The sequence below is a fragment of the Oncorhynchus keta genome, chromosome 1 (assembly GCF_023373465.1).
Source record: "Oncorhynchus keta strain PuntledgeMale-10-30-2019 chromosome 1, Oket_V2, whole genome shotgun sequence".
NCBI classification, from domain to species: domain Eukaryota; kingdom Metazoa; phylum Chordata; class Actinopteri; order Salmoniformes; family Salmonidae; genus Oncorhynchus; species Oncorhynchus keta.
The window spans coordinates 66,683,749-66,706,502 of record NC_068421.1 but is presented as its reverse complement, the minus strand read 5'-3'; the positions used below and the strand labels follow the sequence as shown (position 1 = coordinate 66,706,502).

Sequence of the window (22,754 nt, the reverse complement as noted above, 5' to 3'; positions counted from 1 at the left end):
CTTCTTGGTAAAATAGCCCTTACAGAGCCTGGAGGTGTGTTTTGGGTCATTGTCCTGTTGAAAAACAAATGGTAGTCCCACTAAGCGCAAACCAGGATGGGATGGCTTATCGCTGCAGAATGCTGTGATAGCCATGCTGGTTAAGTGTACCTTGAATTCTAAATGAATCACAGTCTCACCAGCAACCCCACACTATAACATCTCCTCCTCTATGCTTTACTGTGGGAAATACACATGCGGAGATCATCCGTTCACCCACACCATGTCTCACCAAGACAAAGGTTGGAACCAAACATTTCCAATTCGGACTCCAGACCAAAGGACAAATTTCCAACGGTCTAATGTCTATTGCTCATGTTTCTTGGCACAAGCAAGTCTCTTCTTCGCATTGGTGTCCTTTAGTAGTGGTTTCATTGCAGCAATTCGACCATGAAGGCCTGATCCACACAGTCTCCTCTGAACTGTTGATGTTGAGATGTCTCTGTTACTTGAACTCTGAAGCATTTATTTGGGCTGCAATTTCTGAGGCTGGTAACTCTAATGAACATATACTCTGCATCAGAGGTAACTCTGGGTCTTCCTTTCCTGTGGCGGTCCTCATGAGAGCCAGTTCCATCATAGCGCTTGATGGTTTTTGCGACTGCACTTGAAGAAACTTGAAATGTTCCGTATTGACTGACCTTCAAGTCTTAAAGTAATGATGAACTGTTGTTTCTCTTTGCTTATTTGAGCTGTTCCTGTCATTATATGGACTTGGTCTTTTACCAAATAGGGCTATCTTCTGTATCCCCCCCCCCCACCCCACCCACCCACCCACCCACCCACACACACACACACACACCTTGTCACAACACAACTGGTTGGGTCAGACACATTAAGAAGGAAAGAATTTCCACAAATTAACTTTTAAGAAGGCACACCTGTTAATTGAAATGCATTCCAGGTGACAACCTCATGAAGCTTGTTGAAAGAATGCCAAGAGTGTGCAAAGCTGTCATCAAGGCAAGGGGTGGCTATTTGAAGAATCTCCAAAATAAAAATAGATTTTGACTTGTTTAACACTTTCTTGGTTACTACATGATTCCATATGTGTTATTTAATAGGTTTAATGTATTCACTATTATTCTACAATGTAGAAAATAGTACAAATAAAGACAACCCCTTCTACAACTTTTGACCGGTAGTGTAGGTAACACATCATTTTAAAGGGTCCTTATTACCTCCTTATTACACATTATTACACTAACAAATATTGTTGTTAATTTAATAACTGTAGTTACATTGTAATAACAACATAACTGGTGGTAATTGCAGTCTGTAATTACAGAGGTGTAAGAATATGCTTGTTACCATGCTTGTTACAAATTCACCAATTTAGTGTTAAGTTTCTTCTCAGCTGCATCTGATTCAGTAATAACTGTCACAAGGTTGTAATCTCATGGACAGATGCGCTATGTGCCTGAGAAGGTTATAATAAAAAATAACTTATAATTAATGTGTACATTACCCATTATGACAACCTGAAATTCCTTGACATCCAAGTGATGATAAACCCGTTAGTACAACACAGAGTACATGTAATATCTGCATAAGTACAATGTAATTACTAGTTGTTACACAGGATTTAGCTAATTAAAATGAAGTGTATCTTGAGGGCTACTTACTTGTAATTAATGTGTGCTTATATAGTATATTGCCCATCCTGACAAGCTGGCCCTCATTTTAGGGCTTCTGGAAGCACCATCTAAGTGGGAGGATAATCACACTAGTTCACCACAAATTAAATGTAATATCTGCATAAACACAATGTAATTACTAGGTGTTACACAGGATTTAGCTACTTAAAATGAGGTGTATCTTGAAGGCTACTTACTTGTAATTAATGTGTGCTTATATAGTACATTACTCATCTTGACAACCTGACCCTTATTTTACAGCTTCCAGAAGCACCACCGAAGTGAGAAAATAAACACACAAGTACACATTCATAATATGTTGGAACATTTCTTCAGGGACTTGATTCCATTCAGCCACAAGTGCATTAGTGGGGTCGGACACTGATGTTGGGCTTCTCCAAACTGTTGCCAGAAAGTTGGAAGCACCGAATCGTTTAGAATGTCATTGTATGCTGTAGTGTTGAGATTTCCCTTCACTGGAACTAAGGGACCTAGCCCGAACCATGAAAAACAGCCCCAGACCATTATTCCTCCTCCACCAAACTTTACAGTTGGCACTATGCATTTGGGAAGGTAGCGTTCTCCTTGCTTCCGTCAAACCCAGATTTGTTCTTTGGACTGCCAGATGGTGAAGCGTGATTCATCACTCCATGAGTGATCACTCCTGTTTTCACTGCTCCAGAGTCCAATGGCAGCAAGCTTTACACCACTCCAGCCGACGCTTGGCATTGCGCATGGTGATCTTTGGCTTGTGTGCGGCTGCTCGGCTATGGAAACCCACGAACAGTTCTTGTGTTGAAGTTGCTTCCAGAGGCAGTTTCGAACTCTCTAGCGAGTGTTGCAACCAAGGACAGATGATTTTCAGTTGACAGGGACAGTTCTAGCAGGGCAGAATTTAGACAAACGGACTTGTTGGAAAGGTGGCATCCTATGACGGTGCCACGTTGGAAGTCACTGAGCTCTTCAGTAAGGTAATTATACTGCCAATGTTTGACTATAGACATTGCATGGCTGTGTGCTCAATTTTATATACACCTGTCAGTAACGGATATGGCCGAGATAGCTGTACCGCAAATGATCAATCTGTTCGCAAGCTCACCTGACCTGTGTTGATTGACAGTTTGCTGGTCCTATCGGAGTGCTGAGTATGCATTTCACTAGACAATCTGTTGTAGTTTTTTTGCAAGGGCGATCCTGCGGCTACTGTCTCTGTCTGAGTATAGATTAATCCATGTAGACTCTGTGCCACAAAATATGTGACAAAATGTTACAAAACCTGACCAGATAATTTCAAGTTATCAGTCTCAAGTCAAAGTCGAGTTACAAGTTATTAACTTTCAAGTTGAGTCTCAAGTTATCAAGACATGTGACTCGAGTCCACAGTACAGAAGTTAGGCACCTTGGTTGGCTAGTTAGCTACATTAGCTACATTTGGCTAGCTCGCTCACAAAGAACTTGTGGGCTTAATGTTTTCCCCATTCAAAACATAGAAACAGGTTTTATTCCACGAGTGCATCTGTTGTGACCATTTTATTGATAAGTCTTTAGTGAGCTAGCCAGCTAGATAACTTTAGCTCACGGTTTGTGTAGTCATACTTTTTCACATGGTGACATGCTAGCTTATGTTTGCCCACCAGGGAAGGGATATTTAGCAAGTGCATCTGTTGTACATGACTAATCAAATGTAATGAGTCCATTACTTTTCAGACTGGGCTAGTGAACAATGTGCCAAACCAGCCTGAGATAACAGTGAAATGGCTAGTAGTGTCAAGTGTGCTCCATCTCCGGCCTCCAGGTCACCAGGCTGCTCGTTAGTGAGCACACCTGTCACCACCGTTACGCGTACCTGCGCGTCATCAGACTCACCTGGACTGCATCACCTCCCGGATTACCTTCCCTATAAATGTTACTCCCTTTGGTTCCTTCCCCAGGCATTATTGTTTCTATTCCTGTGTCATGTGTTGTTCCTGTTTCTTATTTTGTATTATGTTGTGTTCATTTATTAAATCACTCACTCCCTGAACTTGCTTCCCGACTCTCAGCGCACATCGTTACAGTAGAAAATGTGCCAAACTAGCCTAACACAGCAGTAAAATGTTGCCTTTACAAACATAGCAAGCCACAGATTTAGGAACTGAAAACATAGATTGTGGTCTGCTGGCCAGTTCCCAAATCCTTATGTTACATCTCTGCATGTCAGTCCCTTTCAGACAATCCCCCTGTCACTGTTGGTCCTCCTCTGTGACCTCACGGCTGAGGGTTTTAACTTTCCTCTTGAGAATTAGAATCAGAAGTACAGTCGTATAGCTCATCGCAATACTTCACATCTTCGGGCAAATAGTACCCTAGACTGTCCTGATCATCTGGTTGAGCATTCCAGAATATTCCTCCATCCCAGCAGAAATGTCACATTCACATAGTAGGAATTTAGATGTGCAGATAGACCAAAGCCCAGTCTATTTTACCGTTACCATAGTCAAGTCTGTGGGTTATGGGATTTAAATATAGATGTTACCATTTTAGTAGTCAACCTAGCTAGTTAGTAAAAGTAAAAAGTAAAAATAAAGCGTTTTTCAAAACGGGCGGACCAGAAACCCAGTGACAACACTCGGGTATGCAGCTGCCATTTTCCGTTGGGAAAGAGAAATGGCTCTGTATTTACCAGAAAAGGCACCTCATCCACCATGATAGAAGAGGAAGATCCAAACCCTACCAGCATGCCAGACGATGAAGTTCCAGGCCCTTCGGCCGCTGAAGAATGTAGGAGGCTGCTGTCTGCACAGTTGCAGAATGTTCTCACTGAGGTGCATCTTAAGAAACCATTAGCACAGTTGAAGGTTTACAGGAGAATCAGCTGTCTGATAAATTACTTCCAGGACTTCCAGATAAAGACATGTTCAACATCATTGAATACTTGGAACGCTACAAGGACTGCGTTGTCTACTTTGCCAAGTGGAGGGTTGAGATGCTGTCATATGAGGATCAAGTGTATGGTGCTTATGAAGTTGCGTCACAGCTACACCAACTTGCACCTGGCTCAACTATTCCACTGTAGTACAATCACTGTTACAATCACTTTCATTATCGTGATCCACAATCTTTTTTCATGAGCATCATTCCAAGTCAGGGGGTGAACCAAACATGTTTTCCTGCATCTTTTCAGGGTCCCAGCAGAAACTTCAGGATAGTCATTGACTGTACTGATATAGAAGTTGCTATTCCAAGTCCGATGGATCTGCAGAAGCAAACCTACTATGTGTACAGTTCAATGTATTACTTCAAGCTACTCCAGGGAGTTGTACCTAATGCGGTGATAACATACTGCAGTGATCTGTATCCAGGATCTGTGTCAGACAAAGCCATTGTCCATAAGTCAGGGTTTTAGAAGATCTTCACGTCTGGAGACATGATTTTGACAGACAGAGGCTTCTTGATCCAGAGCTTAATGCCTGCAGGAGTCACTCTGAACATTCCTCCATTCCTGAACCGCGGAAGATTCACAGAGAGTGAAATACATCTCACAAAAGACATAGTGAGAAACAGGATTCATGTTGAAATGGCAAATGCTTGACTAAAAGATTTCAAAATCCTGAGATTCATCCCACCTTATTTGTATTGTTATAGTAATGTGCTGGTGTAGACTTGCTGTGCACTTGTAAACCTCCAAGACCCACTCATCAGAGAAGTAGCTGTTGATTGGGAAACAAGAACAAACAATGAGGCACAAGGATTGGGTGTTGAGGAACCACTTGTCACATTGTCCAAGGTGGGTTTGTGTTATGTTAAACAATGCATTTTCTGTCCAGATAAAGATGTTGATACAGCATTGAAAAAGAAACACCACTGACCAAATGTCTCTTTGTTTTCCAGTCCAACAGGAGTGCATCTCTCAGACGATCTGGTGCATGGACATCCTGTGGCAGTGTGATCAGAGCGTGAGCACATAGAGCTTGTGGACGAACAGGTCAGTAACTCATCAAATATAATACGATATTGTGTGAAACATTGCATTTGTAGATGCATCGAAATTGAGACTTTCTCTCCCCTTTTCCCATGTGTTGGACATGAGACGTGACATGCAGAACATCAGGCTCACCCCACCTTTTGATTAAAAAGTTGGAGGAAATACATTCCTAGCGTGTGAGAAATGTGTTTGCTGGCCTCATAAATGCTAGCTAGCAAATATTTAGAAACACTTTGTTTTGTTTGGCTAGAGTTATGTTAACTAATTTGCAATCCCTTTGGCTTGCTTGCTAGCTGTAGGTATTTATACAATTGTACCGAAATGTCCTGTTTCCATCAAAGCTGTCGTGATTTTTTTTATGTAGTAAGACTTTACTGGCATAGAAACTGTGGATGGAAACATAGTTACTTACATTTTCCACCCTTTGATTTGCACATTGTTACAGGACATCAGTGTCAACACCTGTGAGCACATTCGAGGTTGTCATTATTTCAAGCGTGTTTTGCAGATGGGCAGATTTTGATATAATAACTTAATTCCTGGGATAAATAAATAATTGCACCAATGCATCCCATCCAAAAGTGAAAATGTTCCTCAACAGCGAAACCCTTGCAAGGTTACATGATGGAATAAGAGTTTGTTTTATGACCATTATGTAACGGTTTTCTAGGTGTGGTGAAGGAGAGTCGGACCAAAACGCAGCATGTAGATTGCGATCCATGTTTAATGAACAAAAAACGTAACACAAATCTAAAATACAAACACTACAAAACAAAGAACGTAACGAAAACCGAAACAGCCTATACTAGTGAAAACTAACACAGACAGGAACAAGGACACTAAGGACAATCACCCACGACAAACTCAAAGAATATGGCTGCCTAAATATGGTTCGATAAACGATAAACACCTGCCATAGACTTTGCTAGATCACCCCACTAGCTACAAACCCAATATATACACACCAAAACCCCAAGACAAAACACACCACAATACAAAACCCCCATGCCACACCCTGGCCTGACCCAATACATAAAGATAAACACAAAATACTTCGACCAGGGGTGACACATTATAAGTGCTTTTATAAAACATTATTCAACCAAGCTTAATAGGCTTATAATTTGACAAGCACAGATAGCTAGCTCACAATTTTAATATTTTAACCATGTCAAAAAAATGTTTTTTGATAGTTATAGGAATTGAACTATTGTCAAATGTACCGTTAAATGATTTAATAATTTAAGTATTTTTCTATGTGATCCGTTTGTTTGTGAACCTGTTTTTGACATTAGGCCTGGGCATCAGACTTCAGATCTTTATGGCAGAGTTGTATCAATGAGGTGATCGGTTTTCAATTGGCTAACACATATCACGTAGTTTGAAATATGGTCCGTTGGGATGCTATCGGAAACTTTAACATTTGTAACAAGCATGGCATTCGTCGTTACACCCTTGTAATTACAGAATTCAATTACCAACATGTTGTTGTTGCATTGTAACTATGAATTATTACAATTAATTACGTTACTTGTTACAGTGCAATTATATATTTACTTACACTGTAATAAGGACCCCTTAAAATGACGCATTACCAAAATATATTTTACTGAAGGGAGGTTCATCCATTTTCATTCAGAGAGGTCTGAAGAGGTCTATTCCTCATTTTAAATAACGTACAGTCCCTAACTTAGCTGTCAACGTTAGATAACGCTATTGCTGGTTATGTAGGTAGCTAGTTATCTTTTATAAAGCAAGCCAGGTTGGCAAACGTTAGCGTAGCTAGCCAGCTAGATAACCGCTACATCATTACAACTTAGTTAGGTTGTAGCTCATACAAGTTTATTGTGTATTGTCTCTATATTGCTGTTTATGTAACGTTATCATTTGATAATGCTAGCAAGGCAGGCTAGCTACAGGCTAGCTAACATTAGTCAGATTTGCTAGTTAGTTGGTCCTTTATTGTCTGTATAGCCACAGATAGAACAATGAGCCAGATATTTCACTGGATGTATAAATGTGAAACATCTGGTTGACATTTTCACCTCTACCAAATATGGTGATGAGAGGTAGCCCAGTGGCCAGCAATGGGAGGAGATGGAGCAAGATGAATTTTGGCAGACATTCTGTACATTTTCTCATCAATTAAACATTTGTTCTCCATACAGTTTTCTGTTTCCAAAACTAGAATCTGAAACAGAGTGGACTGCGTTTTGTAGACTTTACCCTTTGCCAAAGTTTCCAAAAATTGCATTGTTTAGAAGGAGTGCAAGGGCAAATTTAGTTATTGCATACGTGAACTAAAGGAAATAATGCTAGAATGCTCCAATAAGATTGGTACATCTGCTTCTGACACGCCCTCTGCTTCTCATCCTGTGTTTCCCTAGCCTGCCCACTCACTCAGTGTGTGGGGGGCAGGTGTGCTGCAGGCAGAGCAGATCCCCACCAGCTGCAACCTGTTCCATAATCAAGACCTCTATGAATACTCAGCCCTGCCACTTCCACACTGCCGGATCATAACCTCTGCTCAGTCAGTCTGCGGTTTTTAGATGTTTGTTCCTGCTTAGATCCTATTTTCGTGTTATTCCTGTTTTCCCTTGCCTGACGCTGTTTTCCTCTCCGCTACAGTTCTTCCTGCTCTGTCTTTGGCCCCTGTCTCCAGTCCCATGTCTTGTCAGTCCTGCTACTCTGTCCTGGACCCTCCACTCCACTGCATCCTTGGATTCCTCTCTGGACCTGCTTGCCCAGTCCCAACTCCCCTCGCTCTAGCCTCAGTCTCCGCACCTGGCTTCCTGCAACACTCCGAGCTTCCCCTGGACACATCTTCCCCCTGTGTTTCAATAAATACCTTGGTTACCTCATCCCAGTCTCTTTGTCTGAGATTGCTCTTGGGTTCAACTGTTTTGCTCCGCGTGACAAAGATCTCACAAGCTTGTTCTTGGCTCTGCCCACCTCCTTTCTTGTTCTGCCCACTATGATTCAGTTGCTCACATTGGAAACAACAGATTCTTGTGTTAGTTATAGAAATCTCTCCAATCCTGTTCCTGGAGAGCTACCGTCCTGAACAACCTGGTCTCAGAGCATTTCATATTATTCTGTATGTAACTCCAAGATACTCCATCTAGTATGATGTTACATTTCATACTGTATGTATTCATTTGTGGATGTCCATAACCCATTTCTTATGATATGTTATGAAATACAATTCGTATGATATGTTCCGAACTTGCAAAACCTACAATATGTTTTGAATTTGCAAAATGTACAATATGTTACAAATGTGCAAAATGTACAATATGTTACGAATTCCAATTTGTTGTGGCTCACGTTAGCGAGGTGGTTAAAGTTATCTATTAGGAGTTAGGGTCTTAAGGTTAGGGTTAAAGTTAGGCTCAAGAGTAAGGAGAAGGGTTAGTAAGGTTAGGGTTAAGGGAAGAGTTAGCTAACATTCTAAGTAGTTGCAAAGTATCTAAAAAGTAGTAAGTCGTTTGAAAAGTTGCTAATTAGCTCAAATTGTCCATGATGAGATTCAACTATAACTTCCGGTGCCGACAGAGATGGCCGCCTCGCTTCGCGTTCCTAGGAAACTATGCAGTTTTTTGTTTTTTTACGTGTTATTTCTTACATTAGTAGCCCAGGTCATCTTAGGTTTCATTACATACAGTCGAGAAGAACTACTGAATATAAGATCAGCGTCAACTCACCATCAGTACGACCAAGAATATGTTTTTCGCGACGCGGATCCTGTGTTCTGCCTTTCAAACAGGACAACGAAATGGATCCCATGTAGCGACCCAAAAACGACTCCGAAAAAGAGGGAAACGAGGCGGTCTTCTGGTCAGACTCGGGAGACGGGCACATCGTGCACCACTCCCTAGCATTCTTCTCGCCAATATCCAGTCTCTTGACAACAAGGTTGATGAAATCCGAGCAAGGGTAGCATTCCAGAGGAACATCAGAGACTGTAACGTTCTTTGCTTCACGGAAACATGGCTCACTGGAGAGACGATATCCGAGGCGGTGCATTCAGCGTGTTTCTCCACGCATTGCGCCGACAGAAACAAACATCTTTCTGGTAAGAAGAGGGGTGGGGGCGTATGCCTTATGGCTAACGTGACATGGTGTGATGAAAGAAACATACAGGAACTCAAATCCTTCTGTTCACCTGATTTAGAATTCCTCACAATCAAATGTAGACCGCATTATCTACCAAGAGAATTCTCTTCGATTATAATCACAGCCGTATATATCCCCCCAAGCAGACACATCGATGGCTCTGAACGAACTTTATTTGACTCTTTGCAAACTGGAATCCATTTATCCGGAGGCTGCATTCATTGTAGCTGGGGATTTTAACAAGGCTAATCTGAAAACAAGACTCCCTAAATTTTATCAGCATATCGATTGCGCAACCAGGGGTGGAAAAACCTTGGATCATTGTTACTCTAACTTCCGCGACGCATATAAGGCCCTGCCCCGCCCCCCATTCGCAAAAGCTGACCACGACTCCATTTTGTTGATCCCTGCCTACAGACAGAAACTAAAACAAGAGGCTCCCACGCTGAGGTATGTCCAACGCTGGTCCGACCAAGCTGACTCCACACTCCAAGACTGCTTCCATCACGTGGACTGGGATATGTTTCGTATTGCATCAGATAACAATATTGACGAATACGCTGATTCGGTGTGTGAGTTCATTAGAACGTGCGTTGAAGATGTCGTTCCCATAGCAACGATTAAAACATTCCCTAACCAGAAACCGTGGATTGATGGCAGCATTCGCGTGAAACTGAAAGCATGAACCACTGCTTTTAATCAGGGCAAGGCGACTGGTAACATGACCGAATACAAACAGTGCAGCTATCCCCTCCGCAAGGCTATCAAACAAGCTAAGCGTCAGTACAGAGACAAAGTAGAGTTGCAATTCAACGGCTCAGACACAAGAGGTATGTGGCAGGGTCTACAGTCAATCACGGACTACAAGAAGAAAACCAGCCCAGTCACGGACCAGGATGTCTTGCTCCCAGGCAGAATAAATAACTTTTTGCCCGCTTTGAGGACAATACAGTGCCACTGACACGGCCTGCAACGAAAACATGCGGACTCTCCTTCACTGCAGCCGAGGTGAGTAAGACATTTAAACGTGTTAACCCTCGCAAGGCTGCAGGCCCAGACGGCATCCCCAGTCACGCCCTCAGAGCATGCGCAGACCAGCTGGCCGGTGTGTTTACGGACATATTCAATCAATCCCTATACCAGTCTGCTGTTCCCACATGCTTCAAGAGGGCCACCATTGTTCCTGTTCCCAAGAAAGCTAAGGTAACTGAGCTAAATGACTACCGCCCGTAGCACTCACTTCCGTCATCATGAAGTGCTTTGAGAGACTAGTCAAGGACCATATCACCTCCACCCTACCTGACACCCGAGACCCACTCCAATTTGCTTACCGCCCAAATAGGTCCACAGACGATGCAATCTCAACCACACTTCACACTGCCCTAACCCATCTGGACAAGAGGAATACCTATGTGAGAATGCTGTTCATCGACTACAGCTCGGCATTCAACACCATAGTACCCTCCAAGCTCGTCATCAAGCTCGAGACCCTGGGTCTCGACCCCACCCTGTGCAACTGGGTACTGGACTTCCTGACGGGCCGCCCCCAGGTGGTGAGGGTAGGCAACAACATCTCCTCCCCGCTGATCCTCAACACTGGGGCCCCACAAGGGTGTGTTCTGAGCCCTCTCCTGTACTCCCTGTTCAGCCATGACTGCGTGGCCACGCACGCCTCCAACTCAATCATCAAGTTTGCGGACGACACAACAGTGGTAGGCTTGATTACCAACAACGACGAGACGGCCTACAGGGAGGAGGTGAGGGCCCTCGGAGTGTGGTGTCAGGAAAATAACCTCACACTCAACGTCAACAAAACTAAGGAGATGATTGTGGACTTCAGGAAACAGCAGAGGGAACACCCCCTATCCACATCGATGGAACAGTAGTGGAGAGGGTAGCAAGTTTTAAGTTCCTCAGCATACACATCACAGACAAACTGAATTGGTCCACTCACACAGACAGCATCGTGAAGAAGGCGCAGCAGCGCCTCTTCAACCTCAGGAGGCTGAAGAAATTCGGCTTGTCACCAAAAGCACTCACAAACTTCTACAGATGCACAATCAAGAGCATCCTGGCGGGCTGTATCACCGCCTGGTACGGCAACTGCTCCGCCCTCAAATGTAAGGCTCTCCAGAGGGTAGTGAGGTCTGCACAACGCATCACCGGGGCAAACTACCTGCCCTCCAGGACACCTACACCACCCGATGTTACAGGAAGGCCATTAAGATCATCAAGGACATCAACCACCCGAGCCACTGCCTGTTCACCCCGCTATCATCCAGAAGGCGAGGTCAGTACAGGTGCATCAAAGCTGGGACCGAGAGACTGAAAAACAGCTTCTATCTCAAGGCCATCAGACTGTTAAACAGCCACCACTAACATTGAGTGGCTGCTGCCAACACACTGACACTGACACTGACTCAACTCCAGCCACTTTAATAATGGGAATTGATGGGAAATGATGTAAATATATCACTTTAAACAATGCCACCTTATATAATGTTACTTACCCAACATTATTCATCTCATATGCATACGTATATACTGTACTCTATATCATCGACTGCATCCTTATGTAATACATGTATCACTAGCCACTTTAACTATGCCACTTTGTTTACATACTCATCTCATATGTATATACTGTACTCGATACCATCTACTGTATCTTGCCTATGCTGCTCTGTACCATCACTCATTCATGTATCCTTATGTACATATTCTTTATCCCCTTACACTGTGTATAAGACAGTAGTTTTGGAATTGTTAGATAGATTACTTGTTGGTTATTACTGCATTGTCGGAACTAGAAGCACAAGCATTTCGCTACACTCGCATTAACATCTGCTAACCATGTGTATGTGACAAATATAATTTGATTTGATTTGATTTGAAATACCAAACCTTCGGGTTGCGAGACATTAGTTTTCGCCTTAAGTAACCTTCTGTAACATCCATACTAATTTCAGTGTCTCGAATTTACATTTACTACGTCTAGTCTATGAGACCAGGCTGACCTGTAGGTTTTCACTCCAACCCTAATCTAGCGCACCGGATTATAATAATTAGCTTGTTGATAAACTGAATCAGGTAGTTACAACTGGGGTTGGATTGAAAACCTAGAGGAGGGTAGCACTCCAGGAACAGGGTTGGAGAGTGCTGGTATAGGGCAAAACCAAAATGATGGATGCAGCTACGGTGGTAGCTAACTCATGTCTGATTCCGCAATAGCGTTACCGGCCTGAATATAATCCAATCTGGAGCTACAGTCAAAGCATATAATTATGGTATCAACCAGTTACCACAGCCACAAGTCAAAATTGTCTATCGTAAAAATTCATGAAAACAAACATTTGTTTTTTAGTCTTAATTTAAGGTTGGGGTTAAGCTTAGGTTTAAAATCACGTATTAAAAAGAGAAGTTGTAGAAATGGGCAGCCTATATAACTTTATGGCTGTGGTAACTAGTGACAATCTAGAATTAGCTTGACCAAATTACTGCCCTGGTGACACAGATGGCTTCATAAACCTATATCACCCTGTCACAGGCCCTCCCAGTCAATGCCAGCTCATAAGATGAAGTACATTGTTTATGAGGATTGCCTGCTGCAGTTGTTCGAGAGATGTCCCGTTTGCAACCGAACATAGAGAAGTCCAGCAAGGTGACCCTCAGTATCACGTAGACATGCACTTGCTGTGAGAATTCCTATAAATGGAACAGAGAGGAAACTTGAATCAGCTTGGTGACATTTGACCTGGTCAAAGGTCAAAACAGTTTTGAGTTTTGTCCCAATTTACCTTCATAACCTAGCCTGGTGGAACCACATATGATATCTGAAGTGTAATAGAAAGGTGAATACAGCAATCAAGTTGGTTCCACCACGCTAATCATAACCACCATTGTTAATGTAATCTGTGTGTGTGTTTTATTTTTTCCAGTTTCTTTTGACTGACCAGTATCTTTGATGAGGGGCCAGGAACTGATCTACGCTACCATGCCCATCAATGGGATTCTGGCAAAGACCTTACCTCTAGTCTCACCTCTTGCCTGCTCACCAATGGTCGTCGATGGGGAGACAAGAATTAGTTAGGTTTAGTCTGACCTGTTTAAACTTCAACATAATATATGTTTGTCAGATATCACCTATTCTATGTGCAATTGGTAATAGAACAGTGACTGTGTGTTCACAGATGCATCTATGGAGCCAGCACTTGGAGACATGCAAGATTATGTGAATGAGTCATGACTGACAGACAGACTTGATACTGACGTCTCTGAATGGAGAGAGACCTGGCACTCAACACATCCAGAATGTGGGACTGAAAATTATTATTAATAATATAGTACAGCAGAAATGGCCAGTATTTGTGTCACTGATGAACTCTGCCTGTTTCTACAGATGAAGAGGACTGTAGATGCTTTTGCCAGACGCCAGCCTCAGTCATTTGATGGGGAGACCATAATTGGGTAGGTATTATCTGACGTGTTGGAACTTCAACATATTACCTGTTTGTGTTTCAGATATTACCTATCCTAACTGCCATTGGTAATCAAATCTGGTACAGGTTCGGGAAACCCCGGTATCACTGACGTTTGCCATTACGAAAAAGACAAAATGCCGATGCAAAGTATCTGTTTCAGCTGGGAATGGCAATGAAAGGTACACTTTTTATATTGGCAGAACACTGCTTCTATGGTATTATGTAAATGTTTGTTTATTCTACATGTACCTGTTACTGCATTTGAAAGTTATCAAAACACTTTAGTTTAGAATATCTACATAAATTCAGCAATTGCATTCTTCCATATTACTCTGTAGGCTACTGACCTATTCCAAGCTTCCTTCGGCATCTCACTATACATCTGCCTGTAGTTATTTAACTCAACCTGTAGGTTTATTGTGATTGAGTGGGAGGAAACTGCTGCAGGCAAGTTTCTGACAGATGGGTGTGTCCTTGCCACCAAGACACACCCACATCAAACCACACCCTCAAGCCAACTCACATTTGGCTTCTGTCACAACCGCCAGCTTTTCTTGAAGAGCAAGCCAAAAAAATGAGGCCAAATCAGTGTGCAGTTCCCCTTTAACTGGCCTGACAGATCTGCTTTGAAGTGGAGGAAAGGCAAATATGAAAAGAGTGTGTCCTCTAATGGGTGCCTTTTCACTGTGGTATTCCCTGGTCTCCTTTTGCCTCTGGGCTCTAGCTTTGGCTCACTATGCAGGAGGCTGCTTATCGTCTGGCCCTTTGAACAGAGTGGATGGGGAGGATGTGTGTGCTATACTGAGCTTTAGTGCCATGAATACAAATGTAGAAATGGCAAAAAATTAAGGGGATATTATAAAGACACCTTTCAAGTGAGTTACCTGAACCTTAATAGGCCAGTAGCTGTAGCAAAAAGTGCCAAATAAGGAAGTTATCACATGTATTGCTTTATACATGATAGCTCATAGACTGCTTTCTTTGACCAGTAATGTACATTTCTTGCTCAAATTGAGACAATGAACATTGCTGCCTTGTCTCACTTTAGAGTGGGCTATTCTGAACAACACGTCAAAAGAGTGGTCAAAGGATGCTTAAGGCAAGCAAATGGCATCCAGTTAACAGTTTCCAAATCAATACTTAATTTCAGGCAGCCATTTATTGCTTCTTGGTAATTTCTTTGCAGAACTCCACAGCCTACAGTGGGGAGAACAAGTATTTGATACACTGACGATTTCGCAGGTTTTCCTACTTACAAGCATGTAATTTTTATCATAGGTACACTTCAACTGTGAGAGACAGAGTCTAAAACAAAAATCCAGAAAATAACATTGTATGATTTTTAAGTAATTAATTTGCATTTTATTGCATGACAACTATTTGATACATCAGAAAAGCAGAACTTAATCATATCATACGTTTCCTGTAGTTCTTGACCAGGGTTGCACACACTGCAGCAGGGATTTTGGCCCACTCCTCCATACAGACCTTCTCCAGATCCTTCAGGTTTCGGGGCTGGGCCATACGGACTTTCAGCTCCCTCCAAAGATTTTCTATTGGGTTCAGGTCTGGAGACTGGCTAGGCCACTCCAGGACCTTGAGATGCTTCTTACGGAGCCACTCCTTAGTTGCCCTGGCTGTGTGTTTTGGGTCGTTGTCATGCTGGAAGACCCAGCCACGACTCATCTTCAATGCTCTTACTGAGGGAAGGAGGTTGTTGGCCAAGATCTCGCGATACATGGTCCCATCCATCCTCCCCTCAATACGGTGCACTCGTCCTGTCCCCTTTGCAGAAAAGCATCCCCAAAGAATGATGTTTCCACCTCCATGCTTCACAGTTGGGATGATATTCTTGGGGTTGTACTCATCCTTCTTCCTCCAAACATGGCGAGTGGAGCAAAAAAAAAGACCAAAAAGCTCTATTTTTGTCTCATCAGACAACATGACCTTCTCCCATTCCTCCTCTGGATCATCCAGATGGTCATTGGCAAACTTCAGACGGGCCTGGACATGCGCTGGCTTGAGCAGGGGGACCTTGCATGCGCTGCAGGATTTTAATCCATGATGGCGTAGTGTGTTACTAATGGTTTTCTTTGAGACTGTGGTCCCAGCTCTCTTCAGGTCATTGACCAGGTCCTGCCGTGTAGTTCTGGGCTGATCCCTCACCTTCCTCATGATCATTGATGCCCCACGAGGTGAGATCTTGCATGGAGCTCCAGACTGAGGGTGATTGACCGTCATCTTGAACTTCTTCCATTTTCTAATAATTGCGCCAACAGTTGCCTTCTCACCAAGCTGCTTGCCTATTGTCCTGTAGCCCATCTCAGCCTTGTGCAGGTCTACAATGTTACCCCTGATGTCCTTACACAGCTCTCTGGTCTTGGCCATTGTGGAGAGGTTGGAGTCTGTTTGAGTGTGTGGACAGGTGTCTTTTATACAGGTAATGAGTGAAGAACAGGAGTGCTTCTTATAGAAAAACTAACAGGTCTGTGAGAGCCAGAATTCTTACTGGTTGGTAGGTTATCAAATACTTATGTCATGCAATAAAATGCAAATTAATTACTTAAAAATCATAGTGAGATTTTCTGGATTTTTGTTTTAGATTCTGTCTCTCATAGTTGAAGTGTACCTATGATGAAAATTACAGACCTCTACATGCTTTTAAGTAGGAAAACCTGCAAAATTGGCAGTGTATCAAATACTTGTTCTCCCTACTGAACAAGGTTCAGATTTTCACATCCCTCCAAGTATTAAAGGAGGATAATACACCAAGGACATAATGAATGAGAAAGTAACTGAATAGGTAGATGGGTGAAGTGCAGATACACTTTTTTGTTTAAAAATAATGTAAACCTCCCCCAAAAAACATCCCAAACACATCATTCAATACAAGGGATTTTATTAAAATAATTCAATTCCAAACCATAAGTGACTGTATAATAATAGCCACTATTCAATACAGATGAATGGGGATGGGGGGGTGCTTATTTATTTTTTAATTCATCTGTTGACAAAAGTAATGAACACCCTATAACTGAAAATACCCACTAGAAATAAGCTTAAAGTTGGATCATGTACATGTGTAAGTGCGTTGGATACAGATACATTGGAAGATGATACAGTACCGATAATGGACAGACAAACATGATAGAGGCACATTTACACATTAATAGCAAAAGAGAAAAATACTTTTTATAGACTATTTATAAAATGATTATGAAGAATAAATATGTACTGCAGCATCATTCCCAGTCCCTTCTGAACAAAAACAACCACTTAACAAAATAAATCACCTAAAAACTACAGCAAACAGACACACTTACAGCTTATGTTTGCTTTTGTTCACTATTCCTGATCATTTGTATAAAAAGTTCAAACATTTCAAGAGCTTTATAAAAGCTGGAAACTACAGTAAGTGAAACCAACAGGCTTGTTCCCATAAAACAAAGAAATAGTTTCATTGGTTAATCATTCAGTGAATTATATACCTCTACGACAAAAACTATATAAAATGTCAGTGAGTATCTTCTCTATATATGTGGCTGTTTATTACATATGTCAAAATGTCTAACACACAAAGCCAACTTTTAACATTGCAAGTAAACACTAAATACAAGGGTATACACATCCTTCATTTTCCAAGTCGGACCATATCTGCCTGAACTTGTGTTAATTAAAACACTTACAGAACCTGCCAATCAGCAGTACCATTGCAGAAAGGTGAGCCAATTGAATTAGTGAGGGGTGCACGGTGCAGAAGAGCGTGCTGGGTTTATCCCCTCTGAGTCAATCAGAACAGGTGGGTTGTGGAGCGACTGAACGTGTGGTACTTCCTCTCAAACATGGATGGCAGGTTGACCATGGAGGGAGAGTGCATCGCCTGGAGGGAACAGAACAGGGACATCGATTAAATTAGGAAATTGATTGTGTTCCAAAACAGAAATGACCCCTCGAGTGTTAGTTTAAAGACAATGAGTTACTTGAGTGTTTACTTAAAGTTCTTCTATACGAGGGCTTTTTGATCACAAGTATCCGCTGGGACTTCTGGAGGACAGTTTAAAAGCCTCGACGCAAAGAGGGATTGTCATGTGGGCCGCAGAAGCAATCTTGTGGGAAGTGCTTAGTGAAGGATACAAGGTCGTTTTATATGCACCAGTCTCATTTAATTACTTTTACATTCAGCCTTCCCAGCCAAATGTTGGCATTGAACTAATAGAGCAACGCCAATAGAATATTACTGTTCTCTGCCCAACTTGCAAAACAAGCGTTTAAACCATTCACAACATTTTGTCATGTTGTAAAGATGCTGTTCTCTCTCTGCTCATTACTGTGGATGAATCAGATATATTGAAAAGGAACCTTGAGTACTTATATGTTACCGCAGCAACTTGAACATGAAAGGTGCTGCATAAAAGCAGGGTGTTTTCTGGGGAAGCACACAGTCTGTCTGGTTAAAATGCATACATATTTGACTCTTATTAAGAGGCTGCCCTATGGAGACACGAGTGTTAAAGGTAGGAGCGTAAACAGGTACGTGTCATGTATACTCCCTTCAGTAAGGCTGCTGCTGGCTAATGCCTGGGTGAAAGGAAAGGCCAGCCTGAATAGCAACCCAATTTATGCACCAGCACCTCATTGCGTGCTTGTTGCTATAACCACCACACAATTTCACTTCAACATGGCCTAGTCATGTTAATGAGATTTGAGGTGACGACATGGTTTAATTTGAGGACCTGGGATCAATAGTGGTGAAAAAGCAATGACCAGACCATTCAAGACAGACATGAAGTCAGTGCCAGGGTTTCACAAATGCCCAGTGATGGATTGCCAAAAGGTCTGGAGCCTCCATCCAAACACTCAAGCATCATGCGGCACACAGATGTTGGCTTTATTGGATTAAATTAGTGGGAGAATGATTAAATAACTGTCACCACAACATTTACTGCTTTGGAGGACATATATCATAACCAAATCATCCGCTGCCGTGACTGCTGTAAAAATACATCCCTCCTTATTCCAAAACTGATTGAGGGGGTTTATGTAAAAGCTTGAGTGAGCGTCTGCCCGGTGCTTCAGGCGGATGTTAGCGGAACTGAGTGAGTGAGGTGTGGAGCAGATAAGTAACAGCCCACAGAGAGCAGGGGAGTGAGTGCCACCCAGGGCTCTAAAGGCCGCATGTGCAACCTGGAGTTTTATTTGAGAACCATTGCGGCAAAAAAAAAAATCCAATACAAAAAAACAATATTTAGCAGCAATACTTCGCTACACTGCTCAAACAAGACCGGCTGAACAAAAAAAATAACAAACCTAAATAATTGTTATGATTATTAGGCTTTGCTTTACTGCAGCTTCTGAGTGCCAGTCCTCTCCCTCCAGAGGCTGCTTGCTTCCAGTTTCCAGGCCAGACACAAGCCCCGCCCCATCACTCAAGCAGGCAGCAGTTTCTCCAGAGCTGTTTATTTTTTCAGCATGCTGTCAATTTATGCACTCAATATATTCTTAAAAAACAAGGGCAATGCTGCTTCCGAGGCTGCTTCTAAATATGGATCCACATATTCTCTCTATTAGACTACTAGTTTGTGTATCTTGCACTCTGCAAAGTGCAAGTTAATCTAAATAATGCTAATCTCTAATGTTTATCGCTAGCTGGATAGCTAAAACCCATTTAGCAAAATGCACTCGCTAGGGCAAAGCAAACATTAGCTCTAATACAGGTTGCTACCAGTATTGGTGTAGATCAGCATGTTTGTACAATGGCATGTTCTGAATCAGATGGTCTACTTTAAAACATTTGTCTAAATGTAATGTCTATTAAAATGTGATTATAGTCCCCTGGGAAACACTGACCAACACTTTGGTTCCTACCCTGTTATAACCCATATCTGGCTTGATGTCATGCCAAACACCAACCATAGAATTCAAATAATAAACATATTTCTATGATTCCAACAAATTCACCCAAGTGTTTTGATCTATATCGCAAGTCAAATCGCTATATTTGGAAGTTTTTTGTTGTTGTTACCAATATCGTTCAGCCCTACTAACAACCTGGTAACTTCTCCAGTATATGCAAACATTTGGTGGCACAGAAGGAAAGGAAAAGTGATGTCTTCAGGGGGTGTGCTTCAAAAGTAAGCGAGATGCATATAGGTCCAATGTAGCTTAGGTACCAGTCTCTTTAGCAAACATTTTACTCCCTGTACTCCATGTCATGTGCCAAAGAGACGGGCCTTTCTGCCATCTACAATTTACTGCCATCTATTATTAATGAGATCAAGGAGAACAGAAGATTTTATCCTGATTCAATACCCTCACAGCTATCCTCCAATCAAAACGATTATGCAAATATTGATACTCTATCACCTCTTTTCCTCCTCTTTTCCTCTCCACAGAACACATTGGTATACTGTTGCTAAGCAACAGTTTGTTTGTATAACAAAACATGAGGAATAACTGATGTGTTGTTCAATCCCGACCTACGGTTCCCAATGGTCCCACGAAATGGGAGGGTGGGAAATGTGGTGACTGAGCAAACGTGGGAGAAGGGCCTTGGTGTAAGCTACAACTAGCTACTGCATATGTGTGGAAAACATTTCAGAGGTAAAACATTACATTTGTTTAGTATATTCAGTTTAACACCACTCACTAATTGTAGCTGTATAGTCTGTTAGTCTTGGTTAGCTTTATGTTCCAGTCAGTAGCCAACTAGCACCCACCCACATGGCTGCTAGCACCATCATGAAAAGGGGCATGAGGAAAGCACGACAACAGAAGTTGTGAGAATGCAATGTTGAAAATAAATATTTAGGTATGTGGAACTTTCTTAAAATGTTGTTTTGAAAATTGACTAAAATAAGCTAAAGAGACTGGTACTCAGACTAGGCCCAAAGTAGGCTCTCATTTTGGTGTGCCTTTTTATTAGTCTTTTTAAACGTTGTATGGCTGCAGGGGCAGTATTGGGTAGCTTGGATGAAAAGGTGCCCATTGTAAACGGCCAGCTCCTCAGTCTCAGTTGCTAATATATGCATATTATTATTAGCATTGGCTAGAAAACACTGAAGTTTCTAAAACTGTTTGAATTATGTCTGAGTATAACATAACTCATATTGCAGGCAAAAACTTGAGAAATTCAACTTCCTGTTTGGATTTTCCTGGGGGTGGCAGATTTTCAACAAAGCTCTCATTGAAATTACAGCGAGAGATGGATGAGTTTTCACTTCCTATGCCTTCCACTAGATGTCAACAGTCAATAGAACTTTGATGACTAATGTGAAGGGGGGTCGAATGAGACAGGAAATAGTCACCGCTGCCACGAGTTGACCATGCTTTCACTATGAGCGTTCACAGGGGATGGACCTGCGTTCCACCGGTCATATGAAGTCATTCTAATTCTCCGGTTGGAATGTTATTCAAGATATATGTAAACATTCTAAAGATTGATTCAGTGCATTGTTTGGCATGTTTCTACTGACTGTTACGGAACTGTTTACCAAACGCGCTAACCAAAGTAGCTAATTGGACATAAATAACGGACATTTTCGAACAAATCAAGCATTTATTGTGGACTTGGGATTCCTAGGACTGCATTCTGATGAAGTTCATCAAAGGAAACATTTATCATGTATTTTCTGGTTTCTGTTGACTCCAACATGGAGGCTAATTTGGCTACTGTTCTGAGCTCAGTCTCAGATTATTGCATGGGTTGCTTTTTCCGTAAACTATTTTAAAAATCTGACACAGCGGTTGCATTAAGGAGAGGTATATCTATAATTCCATGTGTATTTCTGTTGAAACGATGTGGCTATGCAAAATCACTTGATGTTTTTGGAACTAGTGAATCTAATACGCCAATGTAAACTCAGAATTTTTTTATATAAATATAAACTTTATCAAACAAAACATGCATGTAATGTGTAACATGAAATCCTATGAGTGTCATCTGGGGCGGCAGGGTAGCCTAGTGGTTAGAGCATTGGACAAGTAACTGGGAGGTTGCAAGTTCAAATCCCCGAGCTGACAAGGTACAAATCTGTTATTCTGCCCCTGAACAGGTAGTTAACCCACTGTTCCTAGGCCGTCATTGAAAATAAGAATTTGTTAACCGACTTGGTAAAAAAAAGTTTAAAAAAAATCACTAACCTTAAATTCTCTCAATTTCTGCTTTTTGTGAATGCTATATTTAGCTGGAAAATGGCTGTGCTTATTGTGGTTTGGTGGAGACCTAACAATCGTTGTAGTGCTTTTGCTGAAAAGCATATTTGAAATCGGACACTTTGGTGGGATTAACAACAAGATTACCTTTAAAATGATATAAGAATTGTGACAGCCCGCTTGGAGTATGCCAAAAGGCACCTAAAGGACCCTCAGACCATAAGAAACAAGGTTCTCTGGTCTGATGAAACCAAGATTGAATTCTTTGGCCTGATTGCAAAGCATCACTTCTGGAGGAAAGCTGGCACCATCCCTACAGTGCATCATGCTGTGGGGATGTTTTATAGCTGCAGGGACTGAGAAACT

General features: G+C 41.9%; 1 protein-coding gene across 5 annotated transcripts in view; it reads right to left on the bottom strand.

Moving 5' to 3' along the window:
• Positions 1–17,119: 17,119 nt before the first annotated feature.
• The window catches only part of LOC118391401 (protein ECT2-like), a 32,762-nt gene continuing 27,127 nt past the window's right edge, over positions 17,120–22,754 (bottom strand). For all 5 annotated transcript variants that reach the window (XM_035782766.2, XM_035782776.2, XM_035782756.2 and 2 more), the window contains one exon: positions 17,120–18,117. Coding sequence is in view for 2 of the 5 variants with exons in the window: in XM_035782784.2 (XP_035638677.1) it covers positions 18,028–18,117 (90 nt within the window). In the remaining 3 variants the exon portion in view is untranslated. The remainder of the gene's footprint in view (positions 18,118–22,754) is intronic.